This window comes from Nerophis lumbriciformis, linkage group LG28 (assembly GCF_033978685.3).
Source record: "Nerophis lumbriciformis linkage group LG28, RoL_Nlum_v2.1, whole genome shotgun sequence".
Lineage (NCBI taxonomy): Eukaryota > Metazoa > Chordata > Actinopteri > Syngnathiformes > Syngnathidae > Nerophis > Nerophis lumbriciformis.
The window spans coordinates 684801-702158 of NC_084575.2; the positions used below are offsets into that span (position 1 = coordinate 684801).

The 17358-nt window shown below is 42.6% G+C and overlaps 2 protein-coding genes across 2 annotated transcripts in view; one reads left to right on the forward strand and one right to left on the reverse strand.

The window, feature by feature from the left end:
* The window catches only part of LOC133570631 (uncharacterized), a 682377-nt gene that overhangs the window by 364599 nt on the left and 300420 nt on the right, over positions 1 to 17358 (reverse strand). The window lies entirely within an intron of this gene.
* Positions 3850 to 14950, forward strand: LOC140680138 (uncharacterized). The gene is made up of 3 exons (XM_072916510.1): positions 3850 to 3977; positions 8377 to 8637; positions 14523 to 14950. Exons 2-3 carry the CDS (start codon positions 8388 to 8390, stop codon positions 14948 to 14950), a joined length of 678 nt encoding a protein of 225 aa, XP_072772611.1. The 5' UTR covers positions 3850 to 3977; positions 8377 to 8387.

The window sequence follows — 17358 nt, forward strand, 5'->3', positions numbered from 1 at the left end:
GCTTTACATAGTGAAACCCAATACCTAAGTTACATTTAAACCAATGTTAACTGGGAGCAGGTGAGTAAAATGTCTTGCCCAAGGACACAACAGCTACGATGGCAAAAGCTGGGATCGAACCTGGAACCCTCAAGTTGCTGGCACGGCCACCCTAGCAACCGAGCTATACTGCCCCAAGTAACAAGAACAAAATTGTTATGATCCGCTGCCCGGATCATATTTTTTGTTTACGTTTTCAAGAGACTTGTGTTTTTGGTTAGTTTTGGACTCCTTGAGTACCTGTTTTGTACACCTGAGTTTGTTTTCATGCAACAGTTGACGACTTTTGTTCTGGCTCGGTACCTGTTAGCTTCCACGCTTATCTTCCTTAGTTTTGACCTTCTAGCTCCCATGCTAGCTCTTTTAGTTTTTGCCTTATGTGCTATGAGCACCCTTTTCTTTGTTCCAGTATAAGTTATTTATTAAATAAATACCTTCTTACCTGCACGCTGTGTCTGACGCCCGTCTGCATTCCTGAGAGAACGAACCCCGCATCACAATGCGCCCCGGTCGTCACAAAAATACATTAATAATAAAATGCCTAATAGCAAATGTGATGAATTTATCTTATTACTGTCCTTTTTCGGGCTTTCCCTTTTAAAGGGCAAAGTCCTCGCAGGGTCTTTTGTCCTAATGACTGTCTGGTTAAAGTGAGGAGACTATAATTTAGGAAAACTATTTATTTACAAATGGACTAGAATAAGTCACTCATTTTTACAGGTAGCTAAAGTTGGGATATAATTAAGATAATGAAGGATGAAGTGATTAAGAAATGTTTAATATAGATTAGAATAGGCCGTGCAACTAATCATATGTCCTGAGTTCCAGTTGAAACTGGGTGCAAGTTCATGCCCACGCACATACACTCTTATCGCCCACATTCTTGCCACGGTTTACGTGGCTTCTTGGCCCAGGTCTGAAGGACAACACCAGATATGAAGTCAGAGTCCAGGGAGAAAAAAGCAGAAGGAACCTTCCTGGTGTTACCTGATGACACGACCACCAAGCTGCGACACCACTACAAAGGCTCCTCCATGCTCGTGCTCGTACCACCTGGCTTGGTAGGCTCGTACCCGCCTACCAAGCCAAAGACTTAGGTCCAATGACGAAACAGGGCGTAGCTGCCGCTGATTGGACCGACACGCAAACACCACATTTTCAACACTCCCAGTTGTCGGTTAAAAACATAGCTATGGGCTGCACTTTGGACACACCTGCTGTAGGAACTAGCAGCTACACAACAGCTAAGCTAAAACAGCACATTTAAGCATATCAAATAATTATAGTTGCTTAATACGTACACAAATTCTCCAAAACAGAAGTCAGATAGAAAGTATCCAGTAACAAAGGTGTCCGCATAGTTCAACTTTCTACGCCATGAGCTTGACTAATGAATTATTGTGGCCACTAGGTGTTGTGAAAGATCAAATCGAACAATTGCAAAAGCATCCGTCCTAAGGTTAGTGTTTTTATTATATTTGTGTCAATATGTATAAGCATCCTCAGCCTTCCCGGTAAGGTCTATTCAGGTGTACTGGAGAGGAGTTTAGACCGGATAGTCGAACCTCGGATTCAGGAGGAACAGTGTGGTTTTCATCCTGGTCGTGGAACTGTGGACCGGGTCTATACTCTCGGCAGGGTCCTTGAGGGTGCATGGGAGGTTGCCCAACCAGTCTACATGTGCTTTGTGGACTTGGAGAAGGCATTAGACCGTGTCCCTCGGGAAGTCCTGTGGGGAGTGCTCACAGATTATGGGGTATCGGACTGTCTGATTGTGGTGGTCTGCTCCCTGTATGATCAGTGTCAGAGCTTGGTCCGCATTGCCGGCAGTAAGTCGGACACGTTTCCAGTCAGGGTTGGACTCCGCCAAGGCACCGATTCTGTTCATAACTTTTATGGACAGAATTTCTAGGCACAGTCAAGGCGTTGAGAGGATCTGGTTTGGTGGCTGCAGGATTAGGTCTTTGCTTTTTGCAGATGATGTGGTCCTGATGGCTTCATCTGGCCAGGATCTTCAGGGGGATGAGAATCAGCACCTCCAAGTCCGAGTCCAAGATTCTCGCCCGGGAAAAGGGTGGAGTGCCATCTCCGGGTTGGGGAGGAGACCCTGCCCCAAGAGGAAGAGTTCAAGTACCTTGGAGTCTTGTTCACGAGTGAGGGAAGAGTAGATCGTGAGATCGACAGGCGGATCAGTGCAGCGTCTTCAGTAATGCGGACGCTGTATCGATCCGTTGTGGTGAAGAAGGAGCTGAGCCGGAAGGCAAAGCTCTCAATTTACCGGTTGATCTACGTTCCCATCCTCACCTATGGTCATGAGCTTTGGGTCATGACCGAAAGGACAAGATCACGGGTACAAGCGGCCGAAATGAGTTTCCTCCGCCGGGTGGCGGGGCTCTCCCTTAGAGATAGGGTGAGAAGCTCTGTCATCCGGGAGGAGCTCAAAGTAAAGCCGCTGCTCCTCCACATGGAGAAGAGCCAGATGAGGTGGTTCGGGCATCTGGTCCAGATGCCACCCGAACGCCTCCCTAGGGAGGTGTTTAGGGCACGTCCGACCGGTAGGAGGCCACGGGGATGACCCAGGACACGTTGGGAAGACTATGTCTCCCGGCTGGCCTGGGAACGCCTCGGGATCCCCCGGGAAGAGCTGGAGGAAGCGGCTGGGGAGAGGAAAGTCTGGGCTTCCCTGCTTAGGCTGCTGCCCCCGCGACCCAACCTCGGATAAGCAGGAGAAAATGGATGGATGGATGGATGGATGGATTTGTAACACAACTTGATGTTTCTTGAAAAAAGCGTCCAGTAGTTGATGTTGTCGCTCCTTCTCCTCTTTTTTTGGACAAAGTTCCTCCTCATACTCTGCTATTGTCTTTTGTTTTTTCCTAACATTACAAATATTTCTTCAACGGCAGCAGTTAGTCGCTGATTCACCAACACTCACATCATTTGTAATGTAGACATGTTCACACAATAATAACACTTTACACTTACATTGGATCTCTACTTAATGTAGACATGTTCACACAATAATAACACTTTACACTTACATTGGATCTCTGCTTAATGTAGACATGTTCACACAATAATAACACTTTACACTTACATTGGATCTCTACTTAATGTAGACATGTTCACACAATAATAACACTTTACACTTACATTGGATCTCTACTTAATGTAGACATGTTCACACAATAATAACACGTTACACTTACATTGGATCTCTGCTTAATGTAGACATGTTCACACAATAAAAACACTTTACACTTACATTGGATCTCTGCTTAATGTAGACATGTTCACACAATAATAACACTTTACACTTACATTGGATCTCTGCTTAATGTAGACATGTTCACACAATAATAACACTTTACACTTACATTGGATCTCTACTTAATGTAGACATGTTCACACAATAATAACACTTTACACTTACATTGGATCTCTGCTTAATGTAGACATGTTCACACAATAATAACACTTTACACTTACATTGGATCTCTGCTTTGATGTGTCGATCACTTCCGCCTCTCTTTGTTAGCAGCTAACAAGCTAAGCTAAGCAGCAGGCTAGGCTAGCAGGTCAAAGTGCACTCAGACTAATGTATCCGCATACAAACAATGAATAAGGACGTTTACTCTGTTAAACGACATACATGTGCACATGGACGTTGTAATTAAGACCAAGAAAGCATAATAACCAAAACAAGGTATTCTCCGTCAGACGCCATCTTGTTTTGTTCTTCCTCCTGTGTGACGTCATCGAGGTGTTCTCAACCGCGGAACAAATGTTGTCCAAACACGTGTTTCACTGGGACAATAGTGAGTGGTGCACACTTCCTTCGCCCAGCCACAGAACAACAGAAAGTGCCATTTAAGAGTTGCTGGTGTAACAATAAGAAGAATATATTCCACTCCTCTCTTGTACATGCGGCTTATGAGGTAATATACATTATATATGTTTATATTATTTACCTGATATGTTGTTCGAAGCTAACGTGCTAGCGTTAGCCAGCTAGCAGGCCTTTGTAGCAAATGCGAGCGTCTGAGGAGTGTATTTTATATGTTCTCAATGACAATTATATTGACTTATTTAATTCCTTAACTGTTTTTTTGCTGTATAGTACAGTCAGGCTTAACATCATTAAATATTTGTTAATAGAAAGGAACGAACGTCTCGTAATTTAAGTCTGGAATAAGTCACATGGTATAATAATAATAATAAAACATTTTATTTGGTATAGCACTTTTCAGTGTACTCAAAGACGCTTTACAGGATAAACATTAACATTATTATTATTATTATGACAGTGTAATATAATATATTACACATACATTGCAGTAGTCTACTTTGTGTTGGTGCTAACTTTATTAGCAATAAATACAAATTATGTTGTTTGCACGCACTTCTATTACCTTGATAACATCCATCCATCCATTTTCCGACCGCTTGTCTTTTTTTTGGGATGGGGGGGTCCTGGAGCCTATCTCAGCTGCATTCGGGCGGACATATGAAAATTCAATCAACTGATGCTTGTTATTACGAATACACTATTTGCACAATTGTAAATGATTATATATATATTATATATGTAAGTAAATAATTAATGAAATAAATGTTAAATACACTCCTCAGCCTTCCCGGTAAGGTCTATTCAGGTGTACTGGAGAGGAGGCTACGCCGGATAGTCGAACCTCGGATTCAGGAGGAACAGTGTGGTTTTCGTCCTGGTCGTGGAACTGTGGACCAGCTCTATACTCTCGGCAGGGTCCTTGAGGGTGCATGGGAGTTTGCCCAACCAGTCTACATGTGCTTTGTGGACTTGGAGAAGGCATTCGACCGTGTCCCTCGGGAAGTCCTGTGGGGAGTGCTCAGAGAGTATGGGGTTTCGGACTGTCTGATTGTGGCGGTCCGCTCCCTGTATGATCAGTGTCAGAGCTTGGTTCGCATTGCCGGCAGTAAGTCGGACACGTTTCCGGTGAGGGTTGGACTCCGCCAAGGCTGCCCTTTGTCACCGATTCTGTTCATAACTTTTATGGACAGAATTTCTAGGCGCAGTCAAGGCGTTGAGGGGATCCGGTTTGGTGGCTGCAGGATTAGGTCTCTGCTTTTTGCAGATGATGTGGTCCTGATGGCTTCATCTGGCCAGGATCTTCAGCTCTCACTGGATCGGTTCGCAGCTGAGTGTGAAGCGACTGGGATGAGAATCAGCACCTCCAAGTCCGAGTCCATGGTTCTCGCCCGGAAAAGGGTGGAGTGCCATCTCCAGGTTGGGGAGGAGATCTTGCCCCAAGTGGAGGAATTCAAGTACCTCGGAGTCTTATTCACGAGTGAGGGAAGAGTGGATCGTGAGATCGACAGGCGGATCGGTGCGGCGTCTTCAGTAATGCGGACGCTGTATCGATCCGTTGTAGTGAAGAAGGAGCTGAGCCGGAAGGCAAAGCTCTCAATTTACCTGTCGATCTACGTTCCCATCCTCACCTATGGTCATGAGCTTTGGGTTATGACCGAAAGGACAAGATCACGGGTACAAGCGGCCGAAATGAGTTTCCTCCGCCGGGTGGCGGGGCTCTCCCTTAGAGATAGGGTGAGAAGCTCTGTCATCTGTGGGGAGCTCAATGTAAAGCCGCTGCTCCTCCACATCGAGAGGAGCCAGATGAGGTGGTTCGGGCATCTGGTCAGGATGCCACCCGAGCGCCTCCCTAAGGAGGTGTTTAGGGCACGTCCGACCGGTAGGAGGCCACGAGGAAGACCCAGGACACGTTGGGAAGACTATGTCTCCCGGCTGGCCTGGGAACGCCTCGGGATCCCCCGGGAGGAGCTGGACGAAGTGGCTGGGGAGAGGGAAGTCTGGGCTTCCCTGCGGTCTCCCTATGTCTAGCATTAAAAAATTACAGTTGGTACAAAATGCGGCTGCTAGACTTTTGACAAGAACAAGAAAGTTTGATCATATTACGCCTATACTGGCTCACCTGCACTGGCTTCCTGTGCACTTAAGAAGTGACTTTAAGGTTTTACTACTTACGTATAAAATACTACACGGTCTAGCTCCGTCCTATCTTGTCGATTGTATTGTACCATATGTCCCGGCAAGAAATCTGCGTTCAAAGAACTCCGGCTTATTAGTGATTCCCAGAGCCCAAAAAAAGTCTGCGGGCTATAGAGCGTTTTCTATTCGGGCTCCAGTACTATGGAATGCCCTCCCGGTAACAATTAGAGATGCTACCTCAGTAGAAGCATTTAAGTCCCATCTTAAAACTCATTTGTATACTCTAGCCTTTAAATAGCCCCCCTGTTGGACCAGTTGATCTGCCGTTTCTTTTCTTTTCTCCTCTGCTCCCCTTTTCCTTGAGGGGGGGGGGGCACAGGTCCGGTGGCCATGGATGAAGTGCTGGCTGTCCAGAGTCGGGACCCGGGGTGGACCGCTCGCCTGTGCATCGGCTGGGAACATCTCTACGCTGCTGACCCGTCTCCGCTCGGGATGGTGTCCTGCTGGCCCCACTATGGACTGGACTCTTACTATTATGTTGGATCCACTATGGACTGGACTCTCACAATATTATGTCAGACCCACTCGACATCCATTGCTTTCGGTCTCCCCTAGAGGGGGGGGGTTACCCACATATGCGGTCCTCTCCAAGGTTTCTCATAGTCATTCACATCGACGTCCCACTGGGGTGAGTTTTTCCTTGCCCGTATGTGGGCTTTGTACCGAGGATGTCGTTGTGGCTTGTGCAGCCCTTTGAGACACTTGTGATTTAGGGCTATATAAATAAAGATTGATTGATTGATTGATTGCTTAGGCTGCTGCCCCCGCGACCCGACCTCGGATAAGCGGAAGAAGATGGATGGATAAATGTTAAATAATAAAAATGGCTTTAATATACTGTACACAAATTGAACATGCATCAATATTTTGTTTGTAATCGAATCATGAGGTACCCAAATATTCTCAAAAAAAAAAAAAAAATATATATATATATATATATATATATCTTTCCAAAAGTATTTGGCCACCTGCCTTTACTCACATAAGAACTTGAAGTGCCATCCCATGGAATTGTCCAACATGTTTTGGTGTCCTGGAGCATTCAAAGTTCCTTTCACTGGAACTAAGGGGCCAAGCCCAACTCCTGAAAAACCAACTTTACACCATAATTCCTCCTCCACCAAATTCCACACTCGGCACAATGCAGTCCGAAATGTAGCGTCCATCAGGTTGCCAGATGGAAAAGCGTGATTCATCACTCCAGGCGTCTCTACTGCTTTAGAGTCCAGTGGTGACATGCTTTACACCACTGCATCCCACGCTTTGCATTGGACTTAGTGATGTATGGCTTAAATGCAGCTGCTCGGCCATGGAAAGCCATTCCATGAAGCACTCTGCGTACTGTGCGTGGGCTAATTGGAAGGTCACATGAAGTTTGGAGCTCTGTAGCAACTGACTGTGCAGAAAGTCTTTGCACTATGCTGACCTCTGTCAGTTCACGTGGCCTACCACTTGGTGGCTGAGTTGCTGTTGTTCCCAAACTCTTCACTTTTCTTATAATAAAGCCGACAGTTGACTTTGGAATATTTAGGAGCGAGGAAATTTCATGATTGGATTTGTTGCACAGGTGGCATCCTATGACAGTTCCACGCTGGAAATCACTGAGAGCGGCCCATTCTTTCACAAATGTTTGTAGAAACAGTCTCCATGCCTAAGTGCTTGATTTTATAAGTGATTAGGACACCTGATTCTCATCATTTGGATGGGTGGCCAAATACTTTTGGCAATATAGTGTATATATATTCTCACGCCAGCACATTTCTTAAGGTGTGAGTGAGGTTCGACCAACATACTATTGCACGGCCACACTCGCTGGTACTTGTTACACGTGCTTCGCTGCACTTCTGTTGGTTTTAAGAATGTTGCTTTCGCAGAAAGAAGAACGAGGAGAGGATATTGCGTGTAAAAGTAAAGCAAACTAATCACAGCTCTGCAGTCCTGGTCATCGTTGACGTGAGGTCAGACTATTTTGGAGGTGCACGTCAAGGTTGGCTGGTAGGTTGGTAGTGGGAGGAGCAAGTTGGCGTCACTCGATGCTGCAGCACAATGAAACTTTTATACGTGCAGACTGACTTAACCTCTTAAAGCCCAAGCTGTTTGTTTACATGATTTTTTTATTTCTCTTTGCTATTTGGGCTTATTGGACCCAAATTAGAATAAAAACTAAGAATCATCTTTTGATATGATGTACTTAGTCCATAAGTACACAAACATGTACTTCATGGAAAAAATATTATATTTGATAGACTAAAAAATATTTGTCACATCTGTTTGTTTGTGTTGTCTTGCAGACGTCCAACAGATGAACGCTTGTCAAGAAGAACGTGCCCTTCAGCAGCAGGGGGGCTCCTCTTTGAGGCAGGAGGATCCACGGCACCCTTACATGAAAGAGGAAGAGGAGGATCTACACATGAAAGAGGAAGAGGAGGGAGAGTGTCCTGTAGGGCAGGAGGAGGATGAAGTCAGCAAGTTTCCACTGACTGTCGTCTCTGTGAAGACTGAAGAGCATGAAGACAAAGCACCTGAGTCCTCACAGCTTCATCACAGTCCAAGTAAGCACAACATCCACATATCATCTAATACAATGTTTGTGACACATGTTCATCCGGGGGCCACATTTATGACTAAAGATGGAGATATACTTGCTTTTTAACACGTCCATTTAAAAATAAATGCTCATCAATCATCAACAGTGTAATTGCTGGGGTGTAACCATGTGACCTAGAGGCCGTCCTCCTTACCTCACCTGGTCAAATGAAGGCAAACATTCAATATGGCTACTGTTTATTTACCTTTAGCAGCACATATGTCAGCATATTTCAAAGGTTTAGTGGTGAAGATTAGGGATGTATACCAAGTACCATTTTTTTAGTACTGGTTCCTAATTATGTCCTCCATGAGGACCGTGAAGATTCTGGACTAAGGACACAACTATTTGTATTTTTAATTCCAGCTGACTGACGTAACTATGACACGTTGTCACATTGAGTTCAGCTGCCGCTGCTACACATTAAAATCAGCTTTGAATAATGACAAATAAGGAAGCAACAACATGCAAAAGTTTGATGTGTGTGTTATTGACAAGAAGATGACATAACTGCATTTCACCTTGCACTGCACACATAGTTGACTTCTTTAAGACTTCAAATAAACAGCTGTTTTTATTTAACCAGGTAAAATCCCATTGCGATCAAATATTTATTTTCCAAGGGAGACCTGGCCAAGAGGGCAGCAGCAAGGTTACATTAAAACAGTAAACAACACATAAAACATTAAATGTACAACATTAAAACTTGCTGACATAACACATGTGCATACAGAGAAGGTAGACTGCAATCCTTTCACAGAAGCTTTAAACTCATGTCATGTAACAAGGGTTTGAAGTTGAATATTGGATTGTAGGTTATTCCAAGCCTTCGCTGCTGAAAACCTAAATGCTTTCTTGCCCAGTTCAGTTCTTACTTTGGGGACGACAAATTGCAGAACATTCATTGAAAGAAGATTGTGACTTCCTTGTTTCTTTGTTAAAATACAAGACGGATAAGATGGGGTGATACCCAGAATGGTTTTGTAGATGAACACATACCAATGATTGAGGCGTCGAGCACATAAAGATGTCCAGTTAACTATTGAGTATAACACACAATGGTGAGTAAGTTAACCATTGAGTATAACACACAATGGTGAGTAAGTTAACCATTGAGTATAACACACAATGGTGAGTAAGTTAACCATTGAGTATAACACACAATGGTGAGTAAGTTAACCATTGAGTATAACACACAATGGTGAGTAAGTTAGTGATGAATGTCAGTGCCCCGTGGTACACACTATCCAGCTTGTGGAGACAACCAGCAGTAGCATTCATGTACAACACATCTCCATAGTCAATAACATGTACATTTGTTGTTTCCACCAATTTCTGTTTCACAGTAAAAGAAAAGCAAGACTTGTTTCTATAATAAAATCCCAGTAAAAGTTTCAGGTTTTTTTTGCAACATACTGAATGTGCTCCTTAAAACTCAAGTGGTCATCAATTAAAATCCTAAATATTTAAAAGCAGATACTAACACAATTTGTTGCCCATTTCTTGTTCAAATGTTCTCACACAGTGCTGATCTTACAGTTTTTGACGTGGTAAAGAACATACACTTAGTTTTCTCTGCATTTAAAAGCAGTTGAAGATAGCAAAGTTGTTCTAGTACTCTGTCAAATGCTTGTTGTAGATATTTAAAGGCCTCAGCAGGAGTGGGTGCTGTGCAGTATATGACAGTATCATCAGCGTAGGAATGGAAAGTTGAGTTCAGAATATTCTGTCCAAGATTATTAATTAATAATGGGCCCAACACAGAACCTTGAGGGACACCCTTTTCCACTTGCAGTACGTCCGAGAAGGAACCTTCTATCTGAACAGCCTGAGTTCTACTTGTGAGGTCATTTGCAAAGTATCCAAATGCTTGCTGAGAAAAACCAATAGCTGAAAGACGTTTGATTAAAATGACATGATCAACAGTATCAAATGCCTTTGAAAAGTCAATAAAGAGGGACAGACAGCACTGCTTCTTGTCAAGAGCTTCAGTTACATCATTTATAAACTTCATAGCAGCAGTAACAGTACTGGGATTTCTGCCAAAACCTGACTGAAATGGTGACAGAATAAAGTTGGTGTCCAAAAATTATTTTATCTGTTCACTGATAAGGGATTCAAGCACTTTTGCCAGAACAGAGAGTTTAGAGATCGGTCTGTAATCATTTAGATTACTAGGAGGCCACGAGGAAGACCCAGGACACGTTGGGAAGACTATGTCTCCCGGCTGGCCTGGGAACGCCTCGGGATCCCCCGGGAGGAGCTGGACGAAGTGGCTGGGGAGAGGGAAGTCTGGGCTTCCCTGCTTAGGCTGCTGCCCCCGCGACCCGACCTCGAATAAGCGGAAGAAGATGGATGGATGGATGGATGGAGGGTCACCTCCTTTTAATAGGCGGATTACAAGGGCATATTTCCAATCCGGGGGGATTTCATTTGAAATTCGAGTAAAATTAAAAATGTGAGTCAGTGGTCCAGCTATAATTTCAGCTGCCAACTTTAAAAAGAGCGGCTCTAATTTATCTGAGCCAGCTGGCTTTCTAGGTTTAAGTTGTTTTAGAGCCCTCATTACCTCTGTTGTGGTAAAGGGCGTGAAGTTAAAAACCTGGGTATTTTCAACGGTTCTTTCCGGAGTTAGCGGAACTTCAGTAAAGTTGTCAGAATTATTGAGAAAACCAGAGGAAATAAAATGATTATTATAATGACTACCCATTTCTCTTCTGTCACTTACTCTGACACCATCAACACGTATACTAGGTGGGAGATTGACTGAATTACAGCAGGCGGACAAAGATTTGATGATTTTCCCAAACTTCTTTGGGTGTTTGAGGTTTTCAATTGTTGTGGAGAAATAAAATTCTGATTTGACTTTCCGAAGGAGAGAGGTAAATTGATTCCTTAATTGTCTAAAATTCAACCAATCTGCTTCCAACCCTGACTTGCGTGCCCTGGCCCAAGCAGCATTACGCTCATGCAATACATCTGACAGGTCCGATGTAAACCACTGATTGTCACGTCCTTTAACCCTACATTTCCTAAAAGGGGCATGTTTTTTCACTATACTCAAGAAGTTTTCGTGAAAATATTTCCAAGCCAGTTCAACATTATCAAAAAGAGCAATTCTATCCCAATTAAAAAGATGCAAGTCATGTAAAAAAGCTTGCGTCTCAAGTAATTTCATATTACGTTTTTCAAGAAGACGAGGCTTGCTTTTAGGAATCCTTGTGTCTCGCACTACTGCAATCACACAATGATCACTCACATCATTAGGGAAAACACCAGATGCAACACATTTAAAGGGCATATTTGTTAGAATAAAGTCAATGAGTGTAGCTTTTTGAGGGCATTTAGGATTAGGTCTTGTAGCTGAGTTAATTAATAGTGTTAAATTTAGAGATTCACACTGTGCTTTCAAGGAGTCAGACACAGATGTGAGCCAGTCCCAGTTCAAATCACTATTTCCTTGTATTTCAGTTGAGACAGAAGCTTCACAAGAGTAGATAGGGAATTACTAGGGGCAGATGGAGGCCTATAACACCCCACTACCATAATGTGGTGATTTCTAGCTAATTCAATTTCAAGTGCTAACAGTTCAAGTTCTTTACTTACTGATTCAGAGAGCACTAATTTAACATCAAACCTCTGCTTAATATATATGGCCACTCCACCACCTTTTCTTTGTCGGTCAGTACGATAGACATTATAGCCATGAATGTAAATATCTTTATCAAGCACAGATTGCTTAAGCCAAGTTTCAGATAAGACTACAATATCAACATTTGTTGAGTTCATCCAGATCTTTATCATATCCAGTTTAGAGAGTAAACGCCGAACATTGATATGAATAATCCCAAGACCAGATCTAGTTTTAAAATCTGCAGGTGTAAAACATTGTGTAGGTGTATCAGGGCCTGGATTAGTCTCAACATTCCCTGAGAGCAATAACAATAATATAACTAAACATTTGCGCTTAAAGTTACGATCTTTTGAGTCGGTCTTTAATCTGTGAAAGTAAGTGCTCACAATAGGGGAGGATGCAGTAATGTTGACGTGATCTCTCAAAACAAGGAAACAATAAGAATGAATGGACTCTACCATAGTATGCAGCCATTTTGTTTTGTCCAAAGTCACAAAAATCTTCAACTGAGATAAGGCCGAGGTTATTTTGTAGCTGCCACTATGATGAAATGTCAAATTATCAAATATGTCAAACTGTGCATCTTGAAGTAGCATAGCTTGTGAGTGGGGGTGACCAGACCCATTTGGGACACCAGTAAAACCACACAAAAGTATAAAACACAATATAATAATTTGTGACATAGTGAGAGGAGAAGTTACACTTGTTTTACCACTTTTGAAGATGTTAGCAGACAGGGCTGAAGACTAGCAACCAAGGCCGACGGGTGGAAGCCTGTAGACGAAGCCAATGGCTGGAGGCAAGCAGCAGGTCGATGGAAGGCTAGTAGGCAGGTCGATGGTGGAAGGCTAGCAGGCAGGTCGATGGTGGAAGGCTAGCAGGCAGGTCGATGGTGGAAGGCTAGCAGGCAGGTCGATGGTGGAAGGCTGGTAGACAGGTCGACGGTGGAAGGCTAGCAAGCAGGCCGATGGTGGAAGGCTAGTAGGCAGGTTGATGGTAGAAGGCTAGTGGTGTGGTTGGTAGAGTGGCCGTGCCTGAGGGTTCCTGGTTCAATCCCCACCTTCTACCAACCTAGTCACGTCTGTTGTGTCCTTGAGCAGGACACTTCACCCTTGCTCCTGATGGGTCGTGGTAAGCGCCTTGCATGGCAGATCCCGCCATCACTGTGTGAATGAGTGAATGAGACGGGATGAATTTGCTAAGTACAAAAATGAGTCAACATTTTTGAATGAAATAAACTGCTGTTCTAAATGTGTCCTCTAGATGTCGCAATAGCAATTCTTTTTATCTTTGTAGATTATGCTACATATGTAAAACACAACTAAAACACATGATGTTAGCGCACCAGTCGCAGAAAATGAGCAAACTACATCAATAACATCCTGTAATTTGATTTTGATATTATTTATTTATCTTGATCGATTGAAAATGAACACCAATGAGTTGACTGATGAACATTATCACATAATTGATTCTGAAAGTGTAAAAAAGGACAGCTAAAGATAGAATACTATTGTATGTAAAAAAAAACCCAACATGATTTATACATTTTCAGAATGTGTTTGTTCTATTTTTATACAAAGGAAACAATCTGCAGTTGTCTTTATTTTTACGTTATCTTGCCGTGATTTTACCAGTCCGGCCAACTTGGAGTAGATCTTTCTCAATGTGGCCCCCCATCTAAAATTAGTTTAAACACCCCTGGCCGAGTTCTTCCTGCGAAAAGCAGATACGAGAAAAAAATCTAATTATGAAACGGAATAGATCCCTTAAGATTTGTTGAGTAATATCAAGGATTATCCGTCGGTGGCGTTCTCAGACGTGGAACTATCTTGAGTTCCAGACGTCATTTTACACCACAAATTATGGTTAAGTTTAGAGATAAAGTTTAGGTGTCATAGACCGTATACAGAATAAAATATTTACACACTTTATATCAGTGAGTGTAAAGTTAAGAATGCCTCAATCAATGCTGTCTTGTACTTATAAAAAAACCTTGCTCCTCATCAAATTTCCAAGTCTGTTTTTGTACTCACTTTTGAATTAATTTTAGTGGCTCGGACAAAAGGAAGTATTTCCCGTGTTTTTATTGGTTGTTTTGCTACACACTTTTAACACAACACACGAAAGAACACAAATAATGTCATTGTGTTAACAGTGTCAGTCCAAAACTATTTATATTCTCTCTTTATCTTATTTACTTATTTACCCAACAGACGCTCAACAGCCCCTTCACATTAAAGAGGAAGAGGATGATCCACAGCCAACCTACATTAAAGAAGAAGAGGAGGATCCACAGCCCACCCACATTAAAGAGGAAGAGGAGGATCCACACATTAAAGAGGAAGAGGAGGATCCACAGCCCACCCACATTAAAGAGGAAGAGGAGGATCCACAGCCCACCCACATAAAAGAGGAAGAGGAGGATACACACATGAAAGAGGAAGAGGAGGGAGAGTGTGTTGTAGGGCAGGAGGAGGATGATGTCAGCAAGTTTCCACTGACTGTTGTCTCTGTGAAGACTGAAGAGCATGAAGACAAAGCACCTGAGTCCTCACAGCTTCATCACAGTCCAAGTAAGCACATATCATTTTATTCTCAGGGCATTCAATCCATCACAACTGGACTGTTCACTTTGTCTTAGAAGACTCATCCAAGTAGGCTTCATCACTTCATGCTCATACACTTCAAGTCTTAAATCTAATCATTGGAATTTAGAGGGGAACTGCACTTTTTTGGGGAATTGTTCTATCGTTCACAATCATTATAAAAGACATGATGGTGGATATATAATTTAAAAAAAAATCGCATTCTAAGTAGGGCTGGGCGATATGGACTTTTATTAATATCTCTATTTTTGGATATTTTTAGTCCATGTCACGATACACCATATATATGTGGATATGTTAAGTCCATGTCACGATACACCATATATATGTGGATATGTTTAGGCCATGTCACGATGCATCATATATATGTGGATATGTTTAGGCCATGTCACGATACACCATATATATGTGGATATGTTTAGGCCATGTCACGATACACCATATATATGTGGATATGTTTAGGCCATGTCACCATACACCATATATATGTGGATATTTTTATTCCATGTCACGATACACCATATAAATGTGGATATGTTTAGGCCATGTCACGACACACCATATATATGTGGATATGTTTAGTCCATGTCACGATACACCATATACAGGTAAAAGCCAGTAAATTAGAATATTTTGAAAAACTTGATTTATTTCAGTAATTGCATTCAAAAGGTGTAACTTGTACATTATATTTATTCATTGCACACAGACTGATGCATTCAAATGTTTATTTCATTTAATTTTGATGATTTGAAGTGGCAACAAATGAAAATCCAAAATTCCGTGTGTCACAAAATTAGAATATTACTTAAGGCTAATACAAAAAAGGGATTTTTAGAAATGTTGGCCAACTGAAAAGTATGAAAATGAAAAATATGAGCATGTACAATACTCAATACTTGGTTGGAGCTCCTTTTGCCTCAATTACTGCGTTAATGCGGCGTGGCATGGAGTCGATGAGTTTCTGGCACTGCTCAGGTGTTATGAGAGCCCAGGTTGCTCTGATAGTGGCCTTCAACTCTTCTGCGTTTTTGGGTCTGGCATTCTGCATCTTCCTTTTCACAATACCCCACAGATTTTCTATGGGGCTAAGGTCAGGGGAGTTGGCGGGCCAATTTAGAACAGAAATACCATGGTCCGTAAACCAGGCACGGGTAGATTCTGCGCTGTGTGCAGGCGCCAAGTCTTGTTGGAACTTGAAATCTCCATCTCCATAGAGCAGGTCAGCAGCAGGAAGCATGAAGTGCTCTAAAACTTGCTGGTAGACGGCTGCGTTGACCCTGGATCTCAGGAAACAGAGTGGACCGACACCAGCAGATGACATGGCACCCCAAACCATCACCCAACCATGCAAATTTTGCATTTCCTTTGGTAATCGAGGTCCCAGAGTCTGGAGGAAGACAGGAGAGGCACAGGATCCACGTTGCCTGAAGTCTAGTGTAAAGTTTCCACCATCAGTGATGGTTTGGGGTGCCATGTCATCTGCTGGTGTCGGTCCACTCTGTTTCCTGAGATCCAGGGTCAACGCAGCCGTCTACCAGCAAGTTTTAGAGCACTTCATGCTTCCTGCTGCTGACCTGCTCTATGGAGATGGAGATTTCAAGTTCCAACAGGACTTGGCGCCTGCACACAGCGCAAAATCTACCCGTGCCTGGTTTACGGACCATGGTATTTCTGTTCTAAATTGGCCCGCCAACTCCCCTGACCATAGCCCCATAGAAAATCTGTGGGGTATTGTGAAAAGGAAGATGCAGAATGCCAGACCCAAAAACGCAGAAGAGTTGAAGGCCACTATCAGAGCAACCTGGGCTCTCATAACACCTGAGCAGTGCCAGAAACTCATCGACTCCATGCCACGCCGCATTAACGCAGTAATCGAGGCAAAAGGAGCTCCAACCAAGTATTGAGTATTGTACATGCTCATATTTTTAATTTTCATACTTCTCAGTTGGCCAACATTTCTAAAAATCCCTTTTTTGTATTAGCCTTAAGTAATATTCTAATTTTGTGACACACGGAATTTTGGATTTTCATTTGTTGCCACTTCAAATCATCAAAATTAAATGAAATAAACATTTGAATGCATCAGTCTGTGTGCAATGAATAAATATAATGTACAAGTTACACCTTTTGAATGCAATTACTGAAATAAATCAAGTTTTTCAAAATATTCTAATTTACTGGCTTTTACCTGTATATGTGGATATGTTTAGTCCATATCACGATACTCCATATATATGTGGATATGTTTAGGCCATGTCACGATACACCATATATATGTGGATATGTTTAGTCCATGTCACGATACACCATATATATGTGGATATTTTGCCTTAGCCTTGAATGAACACTTGATGCATATAATCACAGCAGTATGATGATTCTATGTGTCTACATTAAAACATTATTCTTCATACTGCATTAATATATGCTACTTTTAAAC

What these genes read in the sequence shown, in the direction of transcription:
- LOC140680138 (XM_072916510.1), top strand. Translation starts at nt 8,388, where the DNA reads ATGAACGCTTGTCAAGAAGAACGTGCCCTTCAGCAGCAGGGGGGCTCC. An exon ending in ACAGCTTCATCACAGTCCAA is followed by an intron (nt 8,638 to 14,522) that starts GTAAGCACAACA and finishes TTTACCCAACAG; the next exon opens with ACGCTCAACAGCCCCTTCAC.